Here is a 16,986-nt window from a genome sequence, read left to right on the forward strand (position 1 = left end):
TTCTGGTGTATTTTTTTCTACAATTTTGTACAAATTAAATCAAACACATTCAATATCAAATCACGTATCTATACCTTCTAGAGCGTTTAGCAAGAAAGCAAATAAATGCACATTTCATTCAAATTTTCCTTAATTGTAGGTATTCAAATATAAATGAATGATAGTAATAGCTGAACTTCAACATGCCTCATGCAGGATTGTACAACGTCATCAGTCTCCATCATGGATAAATACTACATGCATTCAGGCATTAAAGGATTGTCTTGTGGGCTAGAGACAAATATACGATGTAAACAAAAAGCTTTCATGCACTTTTGGCAGGATGCTGTTACAGGAGAGGGAGAGAAGCAATGCAGGACGGTAGAGGAGCAGAGTGTGAGTACGACAAAGGACAGCAAGGTCAGTGGGAAAGTGGTTTACAGTACTCTACCTGTATCAGTCTGTCTGCAAGAGCAGCACTCTCCTACAGCGCAACGAAGGAGAGGAACAAGAGGATGAAAATAAAGAGATGAAGAGAGTGAAAAGCAGTGGGTCACCAGGAAGGATAAAACAAGAAAAACCAGGATGAATTCCAAAAGGAGGGACGTAAGAAAAAGTTGAGATACCAAACACAGACATGTTTGTGAGGGAATAAAGAGGCAGCAGTGAGATCATTCAGAAAACAATTTCACAGAAGAGGAAAATATGAACAAAAGCAGCGTGCTGAAACAGCACAAAAGGCGGGCACACACACACACACACACACACACACACACACACACACACACAGGAAAGAAAACCAATAACAATATATTCGTCAGTTGTAAATTTCAACCCCGAACCACACAGAATTTAACTAGAATCAAAATGTGAAGCGTGTTAGCTCAGCCTCATCCAATTTCTCTATTTCAGTGAAGTTCTCATGTTTATTAGCATTTAGATAAACTGAAGTCACATCTGCCTATCTCACCTTCTCCAAGGTTTCGATCCTCTGCTTCAGCAGCCTGTTTTCTGTGCGTAGCCTCTGAACACAGAGAGAAGGAAGACAAGTGGAAAATGTTTGCTTCACTTCACTTTTCAAATATTTTATTGCAGTACAAACAAACAAGATATAAGCACCTTAATTTCAATTTGCTCCTCCATTTCTTTGTTCTTGATGGTGGTGTATTCTTTCTCAAGTCTGAGGAGAAAGATACAACAGTAAGAAAACGTAATGTTACCTCAATCTTCCTTGTTTTTAATTATAATGTTTAAAAGCCAAAGATCTGAGGTGTACAGCGCAGAAAAACAACTTTCAGAAGTTACCTAAACAGCTCAAACGCACAACAACAACCATGCACACGCTTAAGTGTAGAAACCTCAGCATTAGTAAGACACAAACAAAGCTCTCACTGGTCTACATAAAGGCTCTCCAGCTTTAAGTCTGACTATTTGTTAGCCGACTAACGAGCGTTCTTACTTCTTCATCCTCTTGGGGTTGTATTTGACCTGGTAGGCCCTGAGGATCAGCTTGTCTGGGCAGCTGTCAAACTGGTGGGGGATCACCTTCTGGAAATGCTGGCAGACCCCAAGGGAGAAACGCACATGACAAAGATGGTCATTCATATTTAATGAAGATGCAGAGACTCGTTTTTTTTTTTTAATGAGTAAAGAAAAAACAGCCACAGATTTACAAAAGGCCTTGAGGCAAGCCAGGAGCTCCTGCTTAAAAAAACAAAAACAAAAAAAGAAACTAAGATATTTTAATATACTTTGATTTAATGACATGACAGTCTCACTTGGCATGCGTAAAAATGTATATGCACTTCTAGGAACTGGAAGCATATACAGTATTCAAATTAATTCAAGTTTGCAGTGCAAGTCAAAAAACTGGGAAATGTACAGGTACAAACTTAATGTTTTTTCCGTAGGTTTTGTGAGGAAGATAAAGATAAGAAATGATCAAAGATAAGAAATTAAGATCCAGATCAAATTCACCTATCTAAAAGGTTTTTATTAGTGAGCAACAAAAAATTACACGTTTTCTACTGAATTGCTGTAAATCCAGATTGTGGACGCTGCCTGACGGACACAAAATTTAAACACAAACATAGTGTGAAATTCAGCAGCAAGTCAGTGTTCCATTTCATAGAAGACAATCAGATAAAATCACGTTGAATGGACGTAAACGAGAGCAGCTTATTTTTATCAAATTAGATCATAACTTTAGATTTGTAGCTCAGGAAGCTTGCGTGCAAAAAGGAAAGTGGGACGTTCAGCCTTTGACTCATGGCTCAATCTGTGCACAAAACAATTTCTGCAGAAGGCACCGCAAAGCTACAGCTGCGTACCTGTGACATGCCCTCCATGTCCAGCTGAATGAGGTCAGTCTGGTTGTACTGCAGGATTGCCAGGCCTACACGGAAGATAATCTCTAGGCCCTGCAGAGAGGTCAGATATTGTATAATATATATATATATATATATATATATATATATATATATATATATATATATATATATATATATATATATATATATATATATATATATATATATATATGTATGAAAAACACAATTAGTAAGGTGGAACATATCCACAGTTATAACCGATCTTTTGATATTTTGTATGCTTTGTATATTTCTTACCTCATACATGAAAATATCAAAGATGCGTGTGGCGACAGGAAGAGGGAGAAAGGTGAGAAAAAGCGTGAGGAACCAGGATGAGGCATACATGGAAGTGTGGAAACTCTGGGACCGGAAATGGACATTCAGCTCTGGAAGCTGCTCCTGAAATCGCAAATGTTAACAAAAAACAAAAACAGGAAAGAAAGTTAACATCTCAAAAAATTAAAATAGACCCAAGAGAACATACCTGAAAAGGAAGTGATGTGCTGGAGATTAAAAAAACAAAAAAAGAAAAGAAAGATCTGCTGCCCCTTTGTGGAGAGCGTTCACACTGCAACATTTATCGTTTTTTAGATGCACGCTCCTGCTTCCTCTTTACCTGTAGCAGATATTCAAACTGGTAGATGCAGAGACCGAGCTCTGCCATGCTGGGCTTGAAGAGCTCCCTCAGGCGATACTCCTGCATCAGACGAACAAAAACACAAAAGGCCTCCTCCTCTGGCATCTGGGAGAAGGCGAGAAGATTGTTAGAAATCAAACTGTGCTGGACTCTGTATTATACACCATCTCAAAAAACAAATTAACTGCAGTTTAATTTTTCAAAGACCTGCTACATAAATAACTGTGGCTATAATAAAGACATTGTTTACAGATAAAATGTGCTGAGCCTTGAAGCAAAAATATTCTCTTATGGTTCAGTTTCCTGCAGCACACCGTTTGACAATTACCTGCATTAGAAGCAATCCAACAATGAATGCGCTGCCCTGGCAGTAGCCCACCTCTCGATCCACCAGAGAGTACGCCTGAAAAAAGGAAAAAAAGGATGCACACACACAACAGATTTCAGTTACTATGTTCTGTATGTTTAGAAAAATACATCTTTATTTGTGACAGGACAATCAGACCTAGCGACAGGACCAACAAGTCAACAGAGGTCCCTTCATTTCCTGAGCAGCTCAGCTACAAGGGAGCTCGACTGATTTGCAGACAGGAAACGAGCTTGTCTCCATGATAGTAAACATATTTCCACATTTTTGTGTGTCTCTGCAATTTGTTTTTCTCCCCAGGAACAAAAAAATCACATTATGAAGGTAAAACCCAGTCTGATCAAAAAGACACAGCCAATCAAATCCTTCCATTTGCTGCAGAAAGATTAAAGGTTTAAAAATGGCTTTTAGTTTTGCATGTTAGGGTTTCATTAAAACTACACAGCACTTCCTGTCATTCTGAAATAAAGTCGGAATTAAAAAAAAAAAATTTATACAATAGCTAAATACAATAATTTCACACCACTGTTAAATCAACATATCCATATTAGTCGTTCTTATCCAGACATTTATTTGTAGATGTGTCATTTAAGAAAGCAAGTGAAGGAAATTCCAGAAAGTTGACTGTTCATCCATCTGTTGTGCTACAGTGACACTACAGAGTGATTGAAGACTGCGGCTCAACCAAAATCAGCGCTTAGTGCTTGTAACCATTTTTGGTTTGGTCTTATTTTTTCTCCAGTGTGACCAATACACATATTTCAAAGCTCACAGTGTAAATAAGTCCGTTTTTACAGATGATAAACCATGTTTCAAAAACACAAAAAAGCCCCTCCCCCTGATAAATTCAGACCTTGAGGTGATCAAACGCTGCAGTTCTCACCTTCATGACATTGAAGAGGACCTCCTGTCCGAGGCTGTCCTGGCCTTTGAAGAACTCGTGCTCAGGGTAGGTGCGGGCGATATCTCTGCGGATTAGCTTCTCACAGGGGGAGGACATCTTCAGCAGTTCAGAGTACTGGTTCTTCACCGGCATGTCTGTGGCGTTGCCCAGAAGCTGCCACACGATGGCCCGGAAATGATGAGGAATGCCCTTTCTGATCAACTCCTGGAAGACAGAGAGAGTGAAACGAGTTATATTAAAATAGAGTACAGGGCGGTCGTGGCTCAAAGAGTTGGCAGTTTGTCTTGTAACCGGAAGGTTGCCGGTTCGAGCCCCGGCTCGGACAGTCTCGGTTGTTGTGTCCTTGGGTAAGACACTTCACCTACTGCCTACTGCTGATTGCCAGAGGGGCCGAGCCACGATATGGCAGCCTCACTTCTGTCAGTCTGCCCCAGGGCAGCTGTGGCTACAACTGTAGCTTGCCTCCACCGGTGTGTGAGTGAATAGTGGAATTGTAAAGCGCTTTGAGGGCCCCAAAAAGCGCTATATAAATGCAATCCATTATTAATACCCAGCCTCTTTATATACTGAAAGATGTCATTTTACAGATATTAAAGCACGTCAGAAGAAAAGACATCAATGCAAACTCAATTATGAAACGCTAACAGATTTATATTTACAAGGACAATCTAGCATCGTTTTGTAATCACACTCAGTTGTAAATTATGATGGATTGCTATTTTCTATTTTCAGCATTTATAGCCTGCTTATAGATTTTTGTGTGAGCTCCCAGGTTCCCCTGACTCATTTTTATTGTGTCCTCTCTCATCCGTCTTGTCTTCCCTGGGGGTTTAGTCTTTTTGTGATGGAGGACACAGAGACACAAAGAGAGGGATGGGAGGCAGAGGGCAGATAGAGGGGATTATTGGTATTTTACTGTATTAAAAACAAACAAACAAAAAAGACAGCTTCATACCAATAGTGTTTTTGTTTGTGCTGAATTTGAGGGTAACACTGCGAGACATTTTTGAGCACACTTGCAGACAGCTAGAAAAAGGACACCCACTGTGACTTCACGAATAGAAATAAACCAGTCATAGTCTGTGAGCAAAGCTATAAATGACCAACCAGCCACTTAAAAAAAACAAAGCAAACTAGAATATGAGTCAGACATTAGGAAACAAATTGGAAAATCGACTTGTGAAATGTGACCCGCCAACTATAAAAATAAAATGAGGAGGCTCATAATTTCCTTACTGGTGTTCTTATTTTGAATCGCACTCAGTGACTCATTCTCAGTGAAAAAAACCACATGTGCCTTCCAAATACTTCATTCTCCACTTCAAGTGCCAGACTCTCCCCTCACCTTCAGGAGTTTGTCCTTCTTGCGTCTCCACTCCTCCCATTCGTTGACGATGCGGCCCCATAAGATCCACGTGTCTTCCTCCAGGTGCGACAGGTTTGAGGAGGCCGAGGAGCTGGAGACCAGCGAGGAGCCACTGTTGCGTCGCGAGCCACTCATTGACCGCATGGACTTGGAATCAGCCTCCAGCAACCTGCGTGAAGACACAGATTATGAGAACAGGAAGCTGAATTTATGACTGATCACACAGGAGAGCTTATTTATGTTACACACTGGAGAGTTAAGCTAAGATAAGCGAGAGCGAGAGGCAGAATGTGACATTGCAAAAAATGCTAAATTTAGAGAGGCACCAGCAGCTGCAAGGCATGTTCCCCTTGGTTTATTTATTCATTTATTTAGGTGGGAAGGGCGTTTAATGGTTATATGCTAAGCTAAAGCTAAAATGCTCCTGAACTATGAGTTTGAATTTGGAAGAACTCGAACTCAAATATAGGCTGGGGCGAGTGATTTCCTTTAAGTCCTTGTGGAGTCTGCTGTACAGCAGGGCAGCAAAATGCAGAGGTGATGTGATTAAGAAGGGCAGCTCTTTACTCCAAGGTTCAGTCCACTTTGACCTCAAATGTCGGTTTCTTTTAAGTCACTTTACACCTCCGTCCAGCACTCTGACCATTCTGCTGGGACTGGCTGTGAAGCTGAAAATGTGCTACTGTTGTTCTTCTTCTCAATGTGATTTCTTGGGATTTTAGCTTGATGGCAGTAAATACAGCCTAATGAAAACACTCCTTCTGCAGTGGTGGATTATTTAAGGTAACACATTTATAAATACAAATTCCAATGCAAAGGCCAGTGCTCCTGGTTGTGTGGGATTAAACATTACCTAACACAGATTAAACCTCAACCTTGAATTAAAAAAACAACAACAATTATTTTCTCTGAAGCCAAGAAAATAAATGTTCAAATTTATCCCTGGAAAAATAGATCCTGAAACACAGAGCTTCCTGAAGTAACACACAACATAGAAATTGCAAAGTATCTTATTTTAATCCTTTTTGATTATAAAATTTTATTCTCTAAAGAAAGTTGGTCTTGAGTGAACCCCATGGTGGTTCATGTGACCCTCCCGCTATCGTGACTATTAACAGAGGCTACACAATTCAGCTGTATTAATCAGAAAACCAGAAAAGTTTTATATTTGCTATAAATCCTACTTTCCATCATGCCTGACTCCATTACACTTGGATGTCAAAAATGGTAATTTCAATGCGAATTTCTATCTAGATGTACCTTTGTGTGTTTCCTTTCTGTTCCATATGTGAACTTTAACAATCCTAGAAAGAAGCCGTAACACCATGAAGGCTCCTTGCTGCAGGGAACCTCTCATCATAATTGAGTTCCACGAACACAAACTTGACAACACAATCTTTGATATCGCACATCATTCTCGTAATTGTTTAGCATTTATTGAAATACCTTGGTTCTATTTGTGGTACACAGTTTAACCTTAGTATGCCGTGGAGTCCGTTTAGCTGCTGACGTCCTGGAATGCCCAGGAATGCAGGACTATTTCCTTGGACTCTTGACTTTAGTTCTAATTAATTTATGTTAATATAAAGTAACCAATAGTTACTATAACTATAACTCTTGGGTTTGTTTCCTTCTAATGAATTCATTTGTTAGAGTGTATGTTCTTCTTGTGTCTCTCATTTGATCGGATGAGGCAGTATTTTTATCTCTCCTTTGTCGGGTCAGTCTTTGGTTTGTTTAAGCTGATTTTGGGTCTGTTCTGTTTGAGCAGTTAGTTGTAATATTAACACGGGCAGTGTTGGGGAGTAATGGAATACGTATATAAAATACAAAATATGAGTAACTGTATTCCATTACAGTTACCATTTTAAAGGGTGGTATTCCAAATACGGTTACTTTGTTAATTTAAAAAAAAAAAAAAAAAAAAAAAAAAAAGGGATTACACAGGAGTCTTTTCCTGTTTCATATGTTAGGCTGTCCCCTCTGTATTTTTGGTAATTTCACGCTGGTGGAAACCCAAACAAAACACGCATTAAGAGCCTCTAATGCCTGTGTTTCAATGTCGCGGCCCTTGTCACCTCTACTTGCGGCCCGCATAATGATGTGACAAAATATTTGTAAAAATTATTGTTCAAAAAATTATTTAATATGAAGGCAATAGGCAGAGTGTTACAGGCATAGCCCTAAAGAATGTAGCCTCATGGGCAGTGTAGCCCAGTTGTAAGTAAGCTATTAAGACTCGACTGTACACTGTGTTCGTGTTTTTCTCCGAAACAATAAGTTCTGTTGGAGCAGCCTTTCAACGCCTCTCTCTGCCTCTCGCTAGCAAAGTTGACCCAGGCAAGAAAGTAAAACTAGTTTTCGGTTACCAGCCCGACACGCAACCCGACGTATTAGCCAGAGGTCCCTTTACTATGGGACCTGTTTTATATACGTGCTGAATAGTTTGTGATCGCCGCAAAAAGTGCAGCCTTACCTAATGTCCACCCTACTGTTACTCATTTTATATTAAGATTTAAAAATCTAGTTGGTATTGGTATGGCGAGTAGCCTTCAGTAATAGTAATAAATCACACAGCAATAGTACAGTCATGTAGTTGTAAAAAGCATGATAATATATTATTAAGTAATCCAAAGTATTCAGAATGTTACTCTCATTGAGTAATGTAACGGAATACGTTACAAAATACATTTTGGGGCATGTATTCTGTAATCTGTAGTGGAATACATTTTAGTAACCTTCCCAACACTGAACAGGGGATTATATAACACAACTTGAGTTTAGCTATTTATTTGATCTCTTTCAAGGATTCATAAAAATATTTTAACTTTTGTAAAAATTTGTTGGGTTTTCTTGGCAATTTTAGATAAAATAAAATCTACTTTTTCTGTAACTGCTCTGTGACTTCATGCCTAACCAGCTCGTTCCTTCACAGTATCTACAGTTGTGGTAAGAAGTTTACATACACTCACAGGCATGAACATAATAGTAATTTTCCAATTTTTCAATTACCAAGACATTCATTCAGAGTTTCAGGTGAGATGAGGCAGATATTGACAATGTAATAGTGAGTAAATCTGCAGAGGAAAAAAAAATGCTTATTTTGGGCCAAAGTTGCCAATCTTTTTAAGTGTTTTTATTAGATTTGCCTGGTGACTCTAACAGCAGTTCATCCTCACTGTTGTCCTTGTGCTCAGTGGTGTGTGCCAAATGTGAAGTCATAACTGCTGGCATGCAATACGCTTTAGTGTCTTTTCAGCTTCATCTCCCTGTGAACAGGCGAATCTCTTCAGGCATCTCCGTGTTAAATCAAGGCAGAAGCAGATTTTTTGGGGAAGATTTTCTGCAAAAAGAGACTACTGCATTCTGATAACAATGCTGTGCTGCTATAACACTTTGCACATGCCTCAATCAGTGCATCAAACATAAACAGGGTTCTTAAACATGCAGTTTTCATTTTCTTGTGAAAACTGCAATTAAACTTGCAGCTCTCACGCAGTTGTTGTTTTTTTTTTTTTTAGTCTGATATGGTGCTACAAGGTTTGTTACAAAGACTTAGATTTGACTGGCTTCCTATACAAGAAAAAAAAGTCAAATAGTTAATAAATCCTGGGCCACATTGAAGCTAAAAAACTGCTGTGTTTTCAGTTTAAAAGCTTAACACAACAATGACAACTACTGATCTTACCTGTTCTGCTCCTCCAGTTTGGCTAGCAGCTCTAATTCATCAGGACTCAAGTTCTCGGAGTCTGCTGGGGAGGCTGCAGGTGCTGACAGCACTGCATCGTGGGAAGAGGAGTCTGGGCTGAGCACAGGGCTGCCATTCGATGAGGGATCTGGATCCATGCCAGGTGGGGAGGAAGGGCACTCCAGCTGAGGGGGAGCCCCACCAGAGCCCTCTCTTTCCGGGCTGCCGCTGGGGATAGACATGACGCTGAGGTTGGCGTGAGGTGGGTAAAGCAGTGCTGGTGTGCTCAAAAAAAACGTCTCCCAGTCTCACTGTATGTCTCCCTCCTTAGTGAGCCTGGCTGTTGCCTGATTGGCCACCAGGCAAGCCTATATGATCAGAGGTCCTCAAACCTGCCAAGAATTAAAAGAAATGTATGTGAGCAAAGGCTAAATAAATAAAAACCAAACATAGTTTAGTTCATGTCATTATTATTAACTTGATAAGTTAATACACAGGTGCCATACTATATTGCCTGATAATACCAGTATAATGATGCGATATGAAAGTATCATATCATGATATCAAACGATATCAAGCGTTTATGCTCCTTAGTGCACACAATGACAAAAATAAACCAGGCATTACTAACAAGGAGCAGGGAGTTACTACAACAACCTCCAAGAAAGCTCAACGTTTTACAAAATATGCAACAAAACTGTTCCTGCTAAAGGTGGAAACAACAAACTTGTTTCATCACTTGAGGCAAAAAACACACCATCAAAAACATCTAGTCTATGAAGGCGGACATGCTAGCTATATGCTAGCTGGTCATGTGTGGGCTTTAAGCAGCTTTTAACAAGCTCAACTCAAGATCAAACACTCCAGGTACAACATATTTTTCAACTTTCACACTATTGTGCCGACTCCTCAGGAGTTACATGATTAAGTTACTTTTCTGTTAAAGTATTTAGCAGTTATGCAAATTTGATTTAAAGTTTACAAAGAAAATAGTACGAAGGCTAATTTTGTTCTTAATTTAATGTGTCACTGCTATTGCACTGTACTGCTGCTGCTGGTGCCTTGTAGCAACAGATTCTCCCTTTGAATCAGGTACTCTGTCAACATGGCATTAACTCACTGGAAAAGAAGGATGGAAACTGTCCTTTATTTTTATTCACACTAATAAATACCACTAAATACCACTGCCTGTAAGCTGGAAGCACCAAAAAGTGCTTCCAATAATGTTTTCTCCCATTACTGTCAGAAATATTATCAGAATTTCCTTGAAATATAGTGATATAATTTGGAGGCTATGTCACCCACACCTAATAATCCATTTCTATCTATTCTAAAGCTACAGGTAAAAATACTGTGGTTACATTGAAAAGAGTTAACACAACATTAAACAAAGCTTTGATCCTCTTCAGTCAGTTTCATTTAGTAAAACAGAAAACTGTTTGCGGGCCAGATGGCAACCTATTACTGGGTTGATTTGGCCCCTGGGGTGTAAATTTCATGTCATTGCTCTATGAAGGATAAAGAAGGTGAAGCTGAAAGTCTGATGTAGAACAATGAGTTATAGTAATAATCAAGTTTCTGAGTCAGAAATCAATAAGTATGAAGCTAATTTTCTCTTTATCACAGATTTGAGTGCTCTAATGTGGTTTACACAGACATAATCACAACTTTTTTTTTCCTCCATCAGAGGGAAGAATTGACCTGTCAGCATATAAAAAGAAAAAAAAAATCACAATAAAAAGTTACTGCAAATTACTTGTTACACTGTTATTCGGTTAAGATCACACTGCACAGCTTTCAGAAGGACTAAGACATGGTCACACATTCATCTACATTCAGAAACAGTGCCACAAAATGACTGCAAGCAGCTGAGGAATTTATTAAAACCAGACTATTAAACAAATCAAATGAATTACAGAGTAAATTCAGAGAGATAAACTCAGATTTCACACAGTTTATGAGCAGCTGACACCGCTGGTTTGGAACAGAAGGCTGAGGGCCAGAGGCGGAGCCAGACATTTGAAACACCCAGGGCTTAGAACCTAAAGGGTAGTATGCATGTGGGATTTTTTTTTTTTTTGGGGGGGGGGGGGGTTTAGAAATGACTGAAAGATTAATAGGCTCTGTTTTGAGTTTTGTTCAAAAAAGAATGACTTCATATAGGGAAAAATATATATCACATGTGCAGGACACCTTAAACTAGTTTTTTAATTAAGCAGCAAGGCAGAACAAAATCGGGGCTGTATCAAGACATGAGGACTAAACCCCAATTCAACCAGACCCAAAACTGATCCAGAATTAAAACAGGACTACAACAGTTCAAAATCAGGACTACTTAGGATTTAACCAAGACAGAACCAGAATCAGAACTAGATGATAGTAGCACTAAAAATCATCATAGACCTCCACTACACTTATTTTTTAATTCTACCAAAGTCCACTATTTAGATTGAGAAAAGTTTATATAATTATTTAGCCTTGTTGTGCAAACAAGCTGCAAAACTTAATAAATATAGAATTTGAAAAATAGTAAACCTAAAAAGAAACACTAGGTACGAGTAGAGCTGGGCGATATGAGATTTTTTCATATCACGATATGTTTTTTTCATTTCAGGCGATAACGATATCTATCACGATATAAGCCAAATAACTATATTTGTAAGATTTAAATGTGCTGTTGCTCACAAGTAAAATGTGAAATAATCAGCAGCTTGTTTTTATTTAAATATTTATTTCCCATAATAAGTTCAACAGGGTAGATGTACTTAAGGAACATGAGACTTTTTCAGATAAATAAAGGCAAATATTGCAAACTACACAAAAGGCAGCCGCTAAAGCGTTTAAGTTTCAAAACAGAACAAACGAAACAGACTAAATTGTCAATTCCACTTAGAAACAAAATATTAATTCTAAAAATAAATCTTAGTTTGTTTTACAGAAGAACAGACAAAACTGACTAACTTTTGTCAATATCAAATAAACTGAGAACTAAAAGGAAATTCTCAATCTCTCCTTGTTGTATAGCTGAGCTTTTCAAACAGTTTTAACAGTTACTTTAGTCTGACAAAAGCCGAATGACGAATTAGCGCTTCCAGTCAGAGACTGAGGCTACGTCCACACGTACACGGGTATTTTTGAAAACGGAGATTTTCCGTTTTCGTTTTAAAAAATAATCCCGTCCACACATAAAGGCAGAAATGAAGGAAAACGCTGCTATGAACATGCCAAAGCAGCAGGTGGCGCTAGATTCCTAACCGTGCAGAAATGTTGGCCAATCAGAAGTCTAGAAGCCTCGGTGGGAAAAAGTAAACAAAGCTGGGGCATAGAAGCAGAACCGAGTCGTATGTGTGGAGGGACAGTAACTGTGTGTATATGTAAGCATTTAAACACTGCAGAGAGTAGAATTAACAGTAACAGTATTGTAGAAATTCATTTCACCGAAACAATAACGTGGCGCAGTGTGACGCATGCACCAGTTTATTGTATTTCCAGACTTGCTTTCGGCACAATTTACAGTGCACGCTACTCTATTTTTTGTCAGACTTGAAATAGCCGAAATACCTTCACACTACGGAACTTCTATGGCTCTTCCGTTCGACAATCTCTCCGGCGTTGGAACCATCATCTGTTTTCTCTTCGGTCACGCTCGGTTGATTTTTCTAGTCGGCACACTCATTTCCTCCATTATGCGCTGGCTCCATTACCCGCTGGCTGCTTCCCAAACAAACCCACGTGCGGCTTGGCACTTGTGCTGTATGTAACAAGTCACGCGACGTGACGCTGCGGCTGTGATTGGTTCGGCTCTGCGCTACTTAATTTAGATTGGCTGACCTTTTTTTTTTTTTTTTTTTTTTTTTTAAAGAGGACAAGAGCGGCGAGGTCTATCGCGATAGCTTAATTTCTCTATCGAGTAAAAGTTATATCGCGATACATATCGTTATCGTTCTATCGCCCAGCTCTAGGTACGAGATACATGAGGACCTATGATACGGTGATACTTTTGGTAAACAACCATTTGACTAACATGTGTGTCTCACCTGCTCTTGTTCCATCTGTCCTCATTCTCCTCTCTCTTCCTCCTTCTTCCTCTTTGTGCTGACAATCATCAAATATACAGTTGAAACCAGATATTTACATACTCTTCAGATAAAAACACAAACACTTTTTTAATTGTAACATCAAATCAGACTAAATGTTTATTTTTTTAGATTGATAAATATGAAAAACATATTTGTTAACTTTAAGAGTAAAGAGAGAACCTATCTGTGTTTCTTAATTGTAAATGACACCAAATTGTATTCAAAATTGAGCCACACTTATGGAGCTCCACAGTTCTTTTCCTGGTGTTTTGGTTGACATCTCTTGATGTTCCCATGTCACAGAAACAGGCTCTGTGTTTTGCCTTATATGCATCCACAGCTGTGCCACCAATTTACTCACATGGACTCTACTAACCTACCAGAAGCTTCTTCAGCTCAGAATGGAATCGTCTGCAGTTTTCTTATTAATTAACAATAAACTTAGTGTACATGTACTCCTAAATTTGATGAAAGTGATAACAAATAGACAGCTGTCTCTCTTTATTCTGACATTTAACTAATTCAAAAGACATTTCAATATTTATCTAAAACAAAAGTTTACTCTAAATTAATGTTGTACAGTAAAAATGTTTTATGTTTTCTCCCTAAAGTGTATGTAAATATCTGGTTACAAATGTGAATATCCTGCTGTGTACTGAAATCCCTCTTGTTTTGCATAGAAATATACTGAACAACATACAAAGCATAATATATAAAATAACATTTACCTGAGTTTTTTCTTTGAAAGAGCCCTCTAATGTCCAGTCTTATATTTCAGTGCATTACTGAAACCGATTTAGTCGGGGAGGGTAAGAACTGAAAATATGAAATAAACACACGTAAGCTAAGACTCTCTAAAAAAAAAAAAATAGCATTTCTTCGGCTTTTCATTTCGCCATTTGTTGATTCACTTGAAGAGCAAGTAACGTAATATTGGTCAAGTGATCAGTTTGATATCAATCTTTCGTGATTCACCGTCATATTTACATTATTTGTACAGTACGAATGATTTGCTTTGGTACCTGGTCAAACTTAAGCTCTCCTTAGTATGGCTGGCTCTGACAAAACAACCCGGGCTTAAGCCCAGTAAGCCACCCCCACGCTCCGCCCCTGCTGAGGGCAGTTTTTAATTGAATTCTTCATAAGATAAACCGAGGTGTGATTTCCCAGGAGGAAAAAAAAGGCTTCATCATTCAGCAGATTGTTGATGCAATCATGCTTTTTGAGCTGTAGTTGAATTTCTTTAATAAAGGATTAAAAAAAAGAAGAAAAAGAAGCTACATGTTAGGGCTGGGCGATATGACCCAAAATTCATATCTCGATATTTTTTAGCTGGATGGCGATATAAGATATATATCTCGATTTTTTTTTTTAAGCCATAAGTTAAGAACAAAAAGAGAGTTCTTAGTCACACTGTGTCCCAGATGTCACACGGGCACTTTTATTTACATACAGCGTAGATGTACATGAAGAAATTACTCAAAAATAAATTATCAGCATTTATTAAATAATCATGGTCCATAAATAAAAGAAAACAATGTTGTTTTTGTGCATAACAAAAAGCTCACAATTGTGCAGTCAAAATGTAAACTAATAGACGCTGAGCGTAATAACAAAGAGACAGATTTCACAGCTGCACCACGTCTCTAAACAGGTGCCATTTGTGGTCCTTATACACACACAGTACGTATCACTCCGCGAGGCTCCTCCCCGGTAGCCGTAATCCTCCGACATCAAGCCGTGCAGCTCCGTAGCTTAGCAAAGTCATATTAAAACATTTTTTGACAGATTGCTGAGCGCTGTGTACCACATAAAATCGGTTCGCGGTCAGTAAGCACAACCAGAATTCATACATAAGGCGCACTGTCGAGTTTTGAGAAAATGAAAGGATTTTAGGCCGTGCAGCCCCTCCGGGCTGCATGTCGTTAGCGCGGTTAGCTCGCTAACACGTTGACGCCATCCAGCCCCACGCACAGGGCCATCCGCGGTAACTCGCTAACGGAGATTTTCCGCTTTCATCTTGTCATTGCCTGCAGGTGAAGCTATGGGGGAGGCGGAGTTGTGTTCAGTGAAGGAGAGGCGAGGCCGAGTAACATTGCGTAGAGACAAAAGTGGACGAAAGAGAGGCAAACCTGCGGCTCCACAAGTATAATTATAACGTAACATAGGCTATATCGATATAAACGATATTGCCACATCTTATATCTCGTATGAAAATATATCGATATTTTTTAAAAAACTCGATATATCGCCCAGCCCTACTACATGTGCATTTGTGTGCTTGATACTTTCAGCGATAAGGACCTTACAAAGCACAAGCTTGGCATAAACGTAATATTTTACTAGCTAATGTTAGCCTGGGTAATTAAAAAAAAAAAAAAAAATCAATACAGCAATCGATACAGCAATCGAATGATATAACATTCTTTGTTTCAACACAGCATCGCCATGATGCTGTGTTGAAACAAAGACACCAGATATCGATACAATATCATATGGTTTCAAATAAAAAGTAACTTGTCAGCAGTAGAATAATAAAACCAATTACTTTTTCACTTCACCAGATGGTGCCATTGAGCTTAATGATTTTTCTAGCGAGGTAACGTCAGTCGCACAGTAGGAAGTTGGTAAACCCAAGGTGGAAGCAGGGATCAGGCAAAGTAAAAAATAAAAAAATCTGAAAAGTATCATCCACATTTGAATTAGATGCATGGACATATTTATTTTTTTAAACATGAAGCATATGGATGTGACATGTGGGATTTGTAAGGAATATTATATGAAAGTAAAGTACTTGGGGAGTAGTGCAAACATACTGTAAGATCTCAGCTCACATACAGAGGATGTTAGCCAAGTATGGCAAAGCTAACGTTCATTCAACTGAACCGAAAAAAACTAAACTAAACTAAAACTCAACACACTTAGCTCAACAAAGCTTCCAATTTGGGATAAGCTAAAAAAGTAACACAATCTCATCACCTACGTTATGTGCAGACCTACTCGATACAAGGCTATGTAAAACTAAGACTTTTGTTTACTTGTTCAAAACAAGTAACAAAAGCGACTGCTGAATGCCATTTTAAGCTCAAAATACCTTTAACAGTACAATAGTCGACACCTTTTCAATTAAGCTAGATGACTGTAATACAAACTGTTTAGCAGGCCAGGTGAATGTAACATTTATGAAAGCTTGTAATAGCAGTGTTGGTCAGTGTGCCTGCTTTACAGTCCTATTTTGAAGCAATAAATCAAAATGCTTTTTATCACAGTAACAATGATTCCCACTTCTCTTAGACAGCACATTTTGACCTTGGATTTCCCACATTTTCATCCTAATATGTCTGAAGATATCTGGATATGGAAGGCCAGTGTAAAAATCTTTACCCATATCAAAGAAAACAAGCAAAGCAAATACTCACTCAACACATATACAAATACAAACTATTCTATGTGTGTAAAAATCCCACTTTCACTCAAATGCTACACATTTGCAGAGCACGTGTGTGGTAGAATTATATTTATTTTTGCATGACTTTAAGATTACATTTTAGTTGCCGTTTTGTTTGACTATCTGACAACCCAAATTCTCTGTAA

General features: G+C 38.6%; 1 protein-coding gene across 3 annotated transcripts in view; it reads right to left on the minus strand.

Moving 5' to 3' along the window:
- Window positions 1-16,986, minus strand: part of evi5l (ecotropic viral integration site 5 like) — a 46,037-nt gene that overhangs the window by 17,815 nt on the left and 11,236 nt on the right. The window contains exons 1-12 of one of the 3 annotated variants that reach the window (XM_026170523.1): window positions 13,351-13,381; window positions 9,314-9,705; window positions 5,605-5,794; window positions 4,239-4,463; window positions 3,317-3,391; window positions 2,968-3,093; window positions 2,607-2,750; window positions 2,310-2,399; window positions 1,439-1,536; window positions 1,099-1,159; window positions 950-1,003; window positions 431-463 (exon numbers count right to left, since the gene is read on the minus strand). In XM_026170523.1, the coding sequence (XP_026026308.1) occupies window positions 431-463; window positions 950-1,003; window positions 1,099-1,159; window positions 1,439-1,536; window positions 2,310-2,399; window positions 2,607-2,750; window positions 2,968-3,093; window positions 3,317-3,391; window positions 4,239-4,463; window positions 5,605-5,794; window positions 9,314-9,555 (1,338 nt within the window). In that variant the 5' untranslated portion in view covers window positions 9,556-9,705; window positions 13,351-13,381. Of the gene's footprint in view, window positions 1-430; window positions 464-949; window positions 1,004-1,098; window positions 1,160-1,438; window positions 1,537-2,309; window positions 2,400-2,606; window positions 2,751-2,967; window positions 3,094-3,316; window positions 3,392-4,238; window positions 4,464-5,604; window positions 5,795-9,313; window positions 9,706-13,350; window positions 13,382-16,986 lie in introns of those variants that run through there. The other 2 variants (XM_026170522.1, XM_026170524.1) reach the window with 2 other exon arrangements.

Source organism: Astatotilapia calliptera, chromosome 6 (genome assembly GCF_900246225.1).
Source record: "Astatotilapia calliptera chromosome 6, fAstCal1.2, whole genome shotgun sequence".
NCBI lineage: Eukaryota > Metazoa > Chordata > Actinopteri > Cichliformes > Cichlidae > Astatotilapia > Astatotilapia calliptera.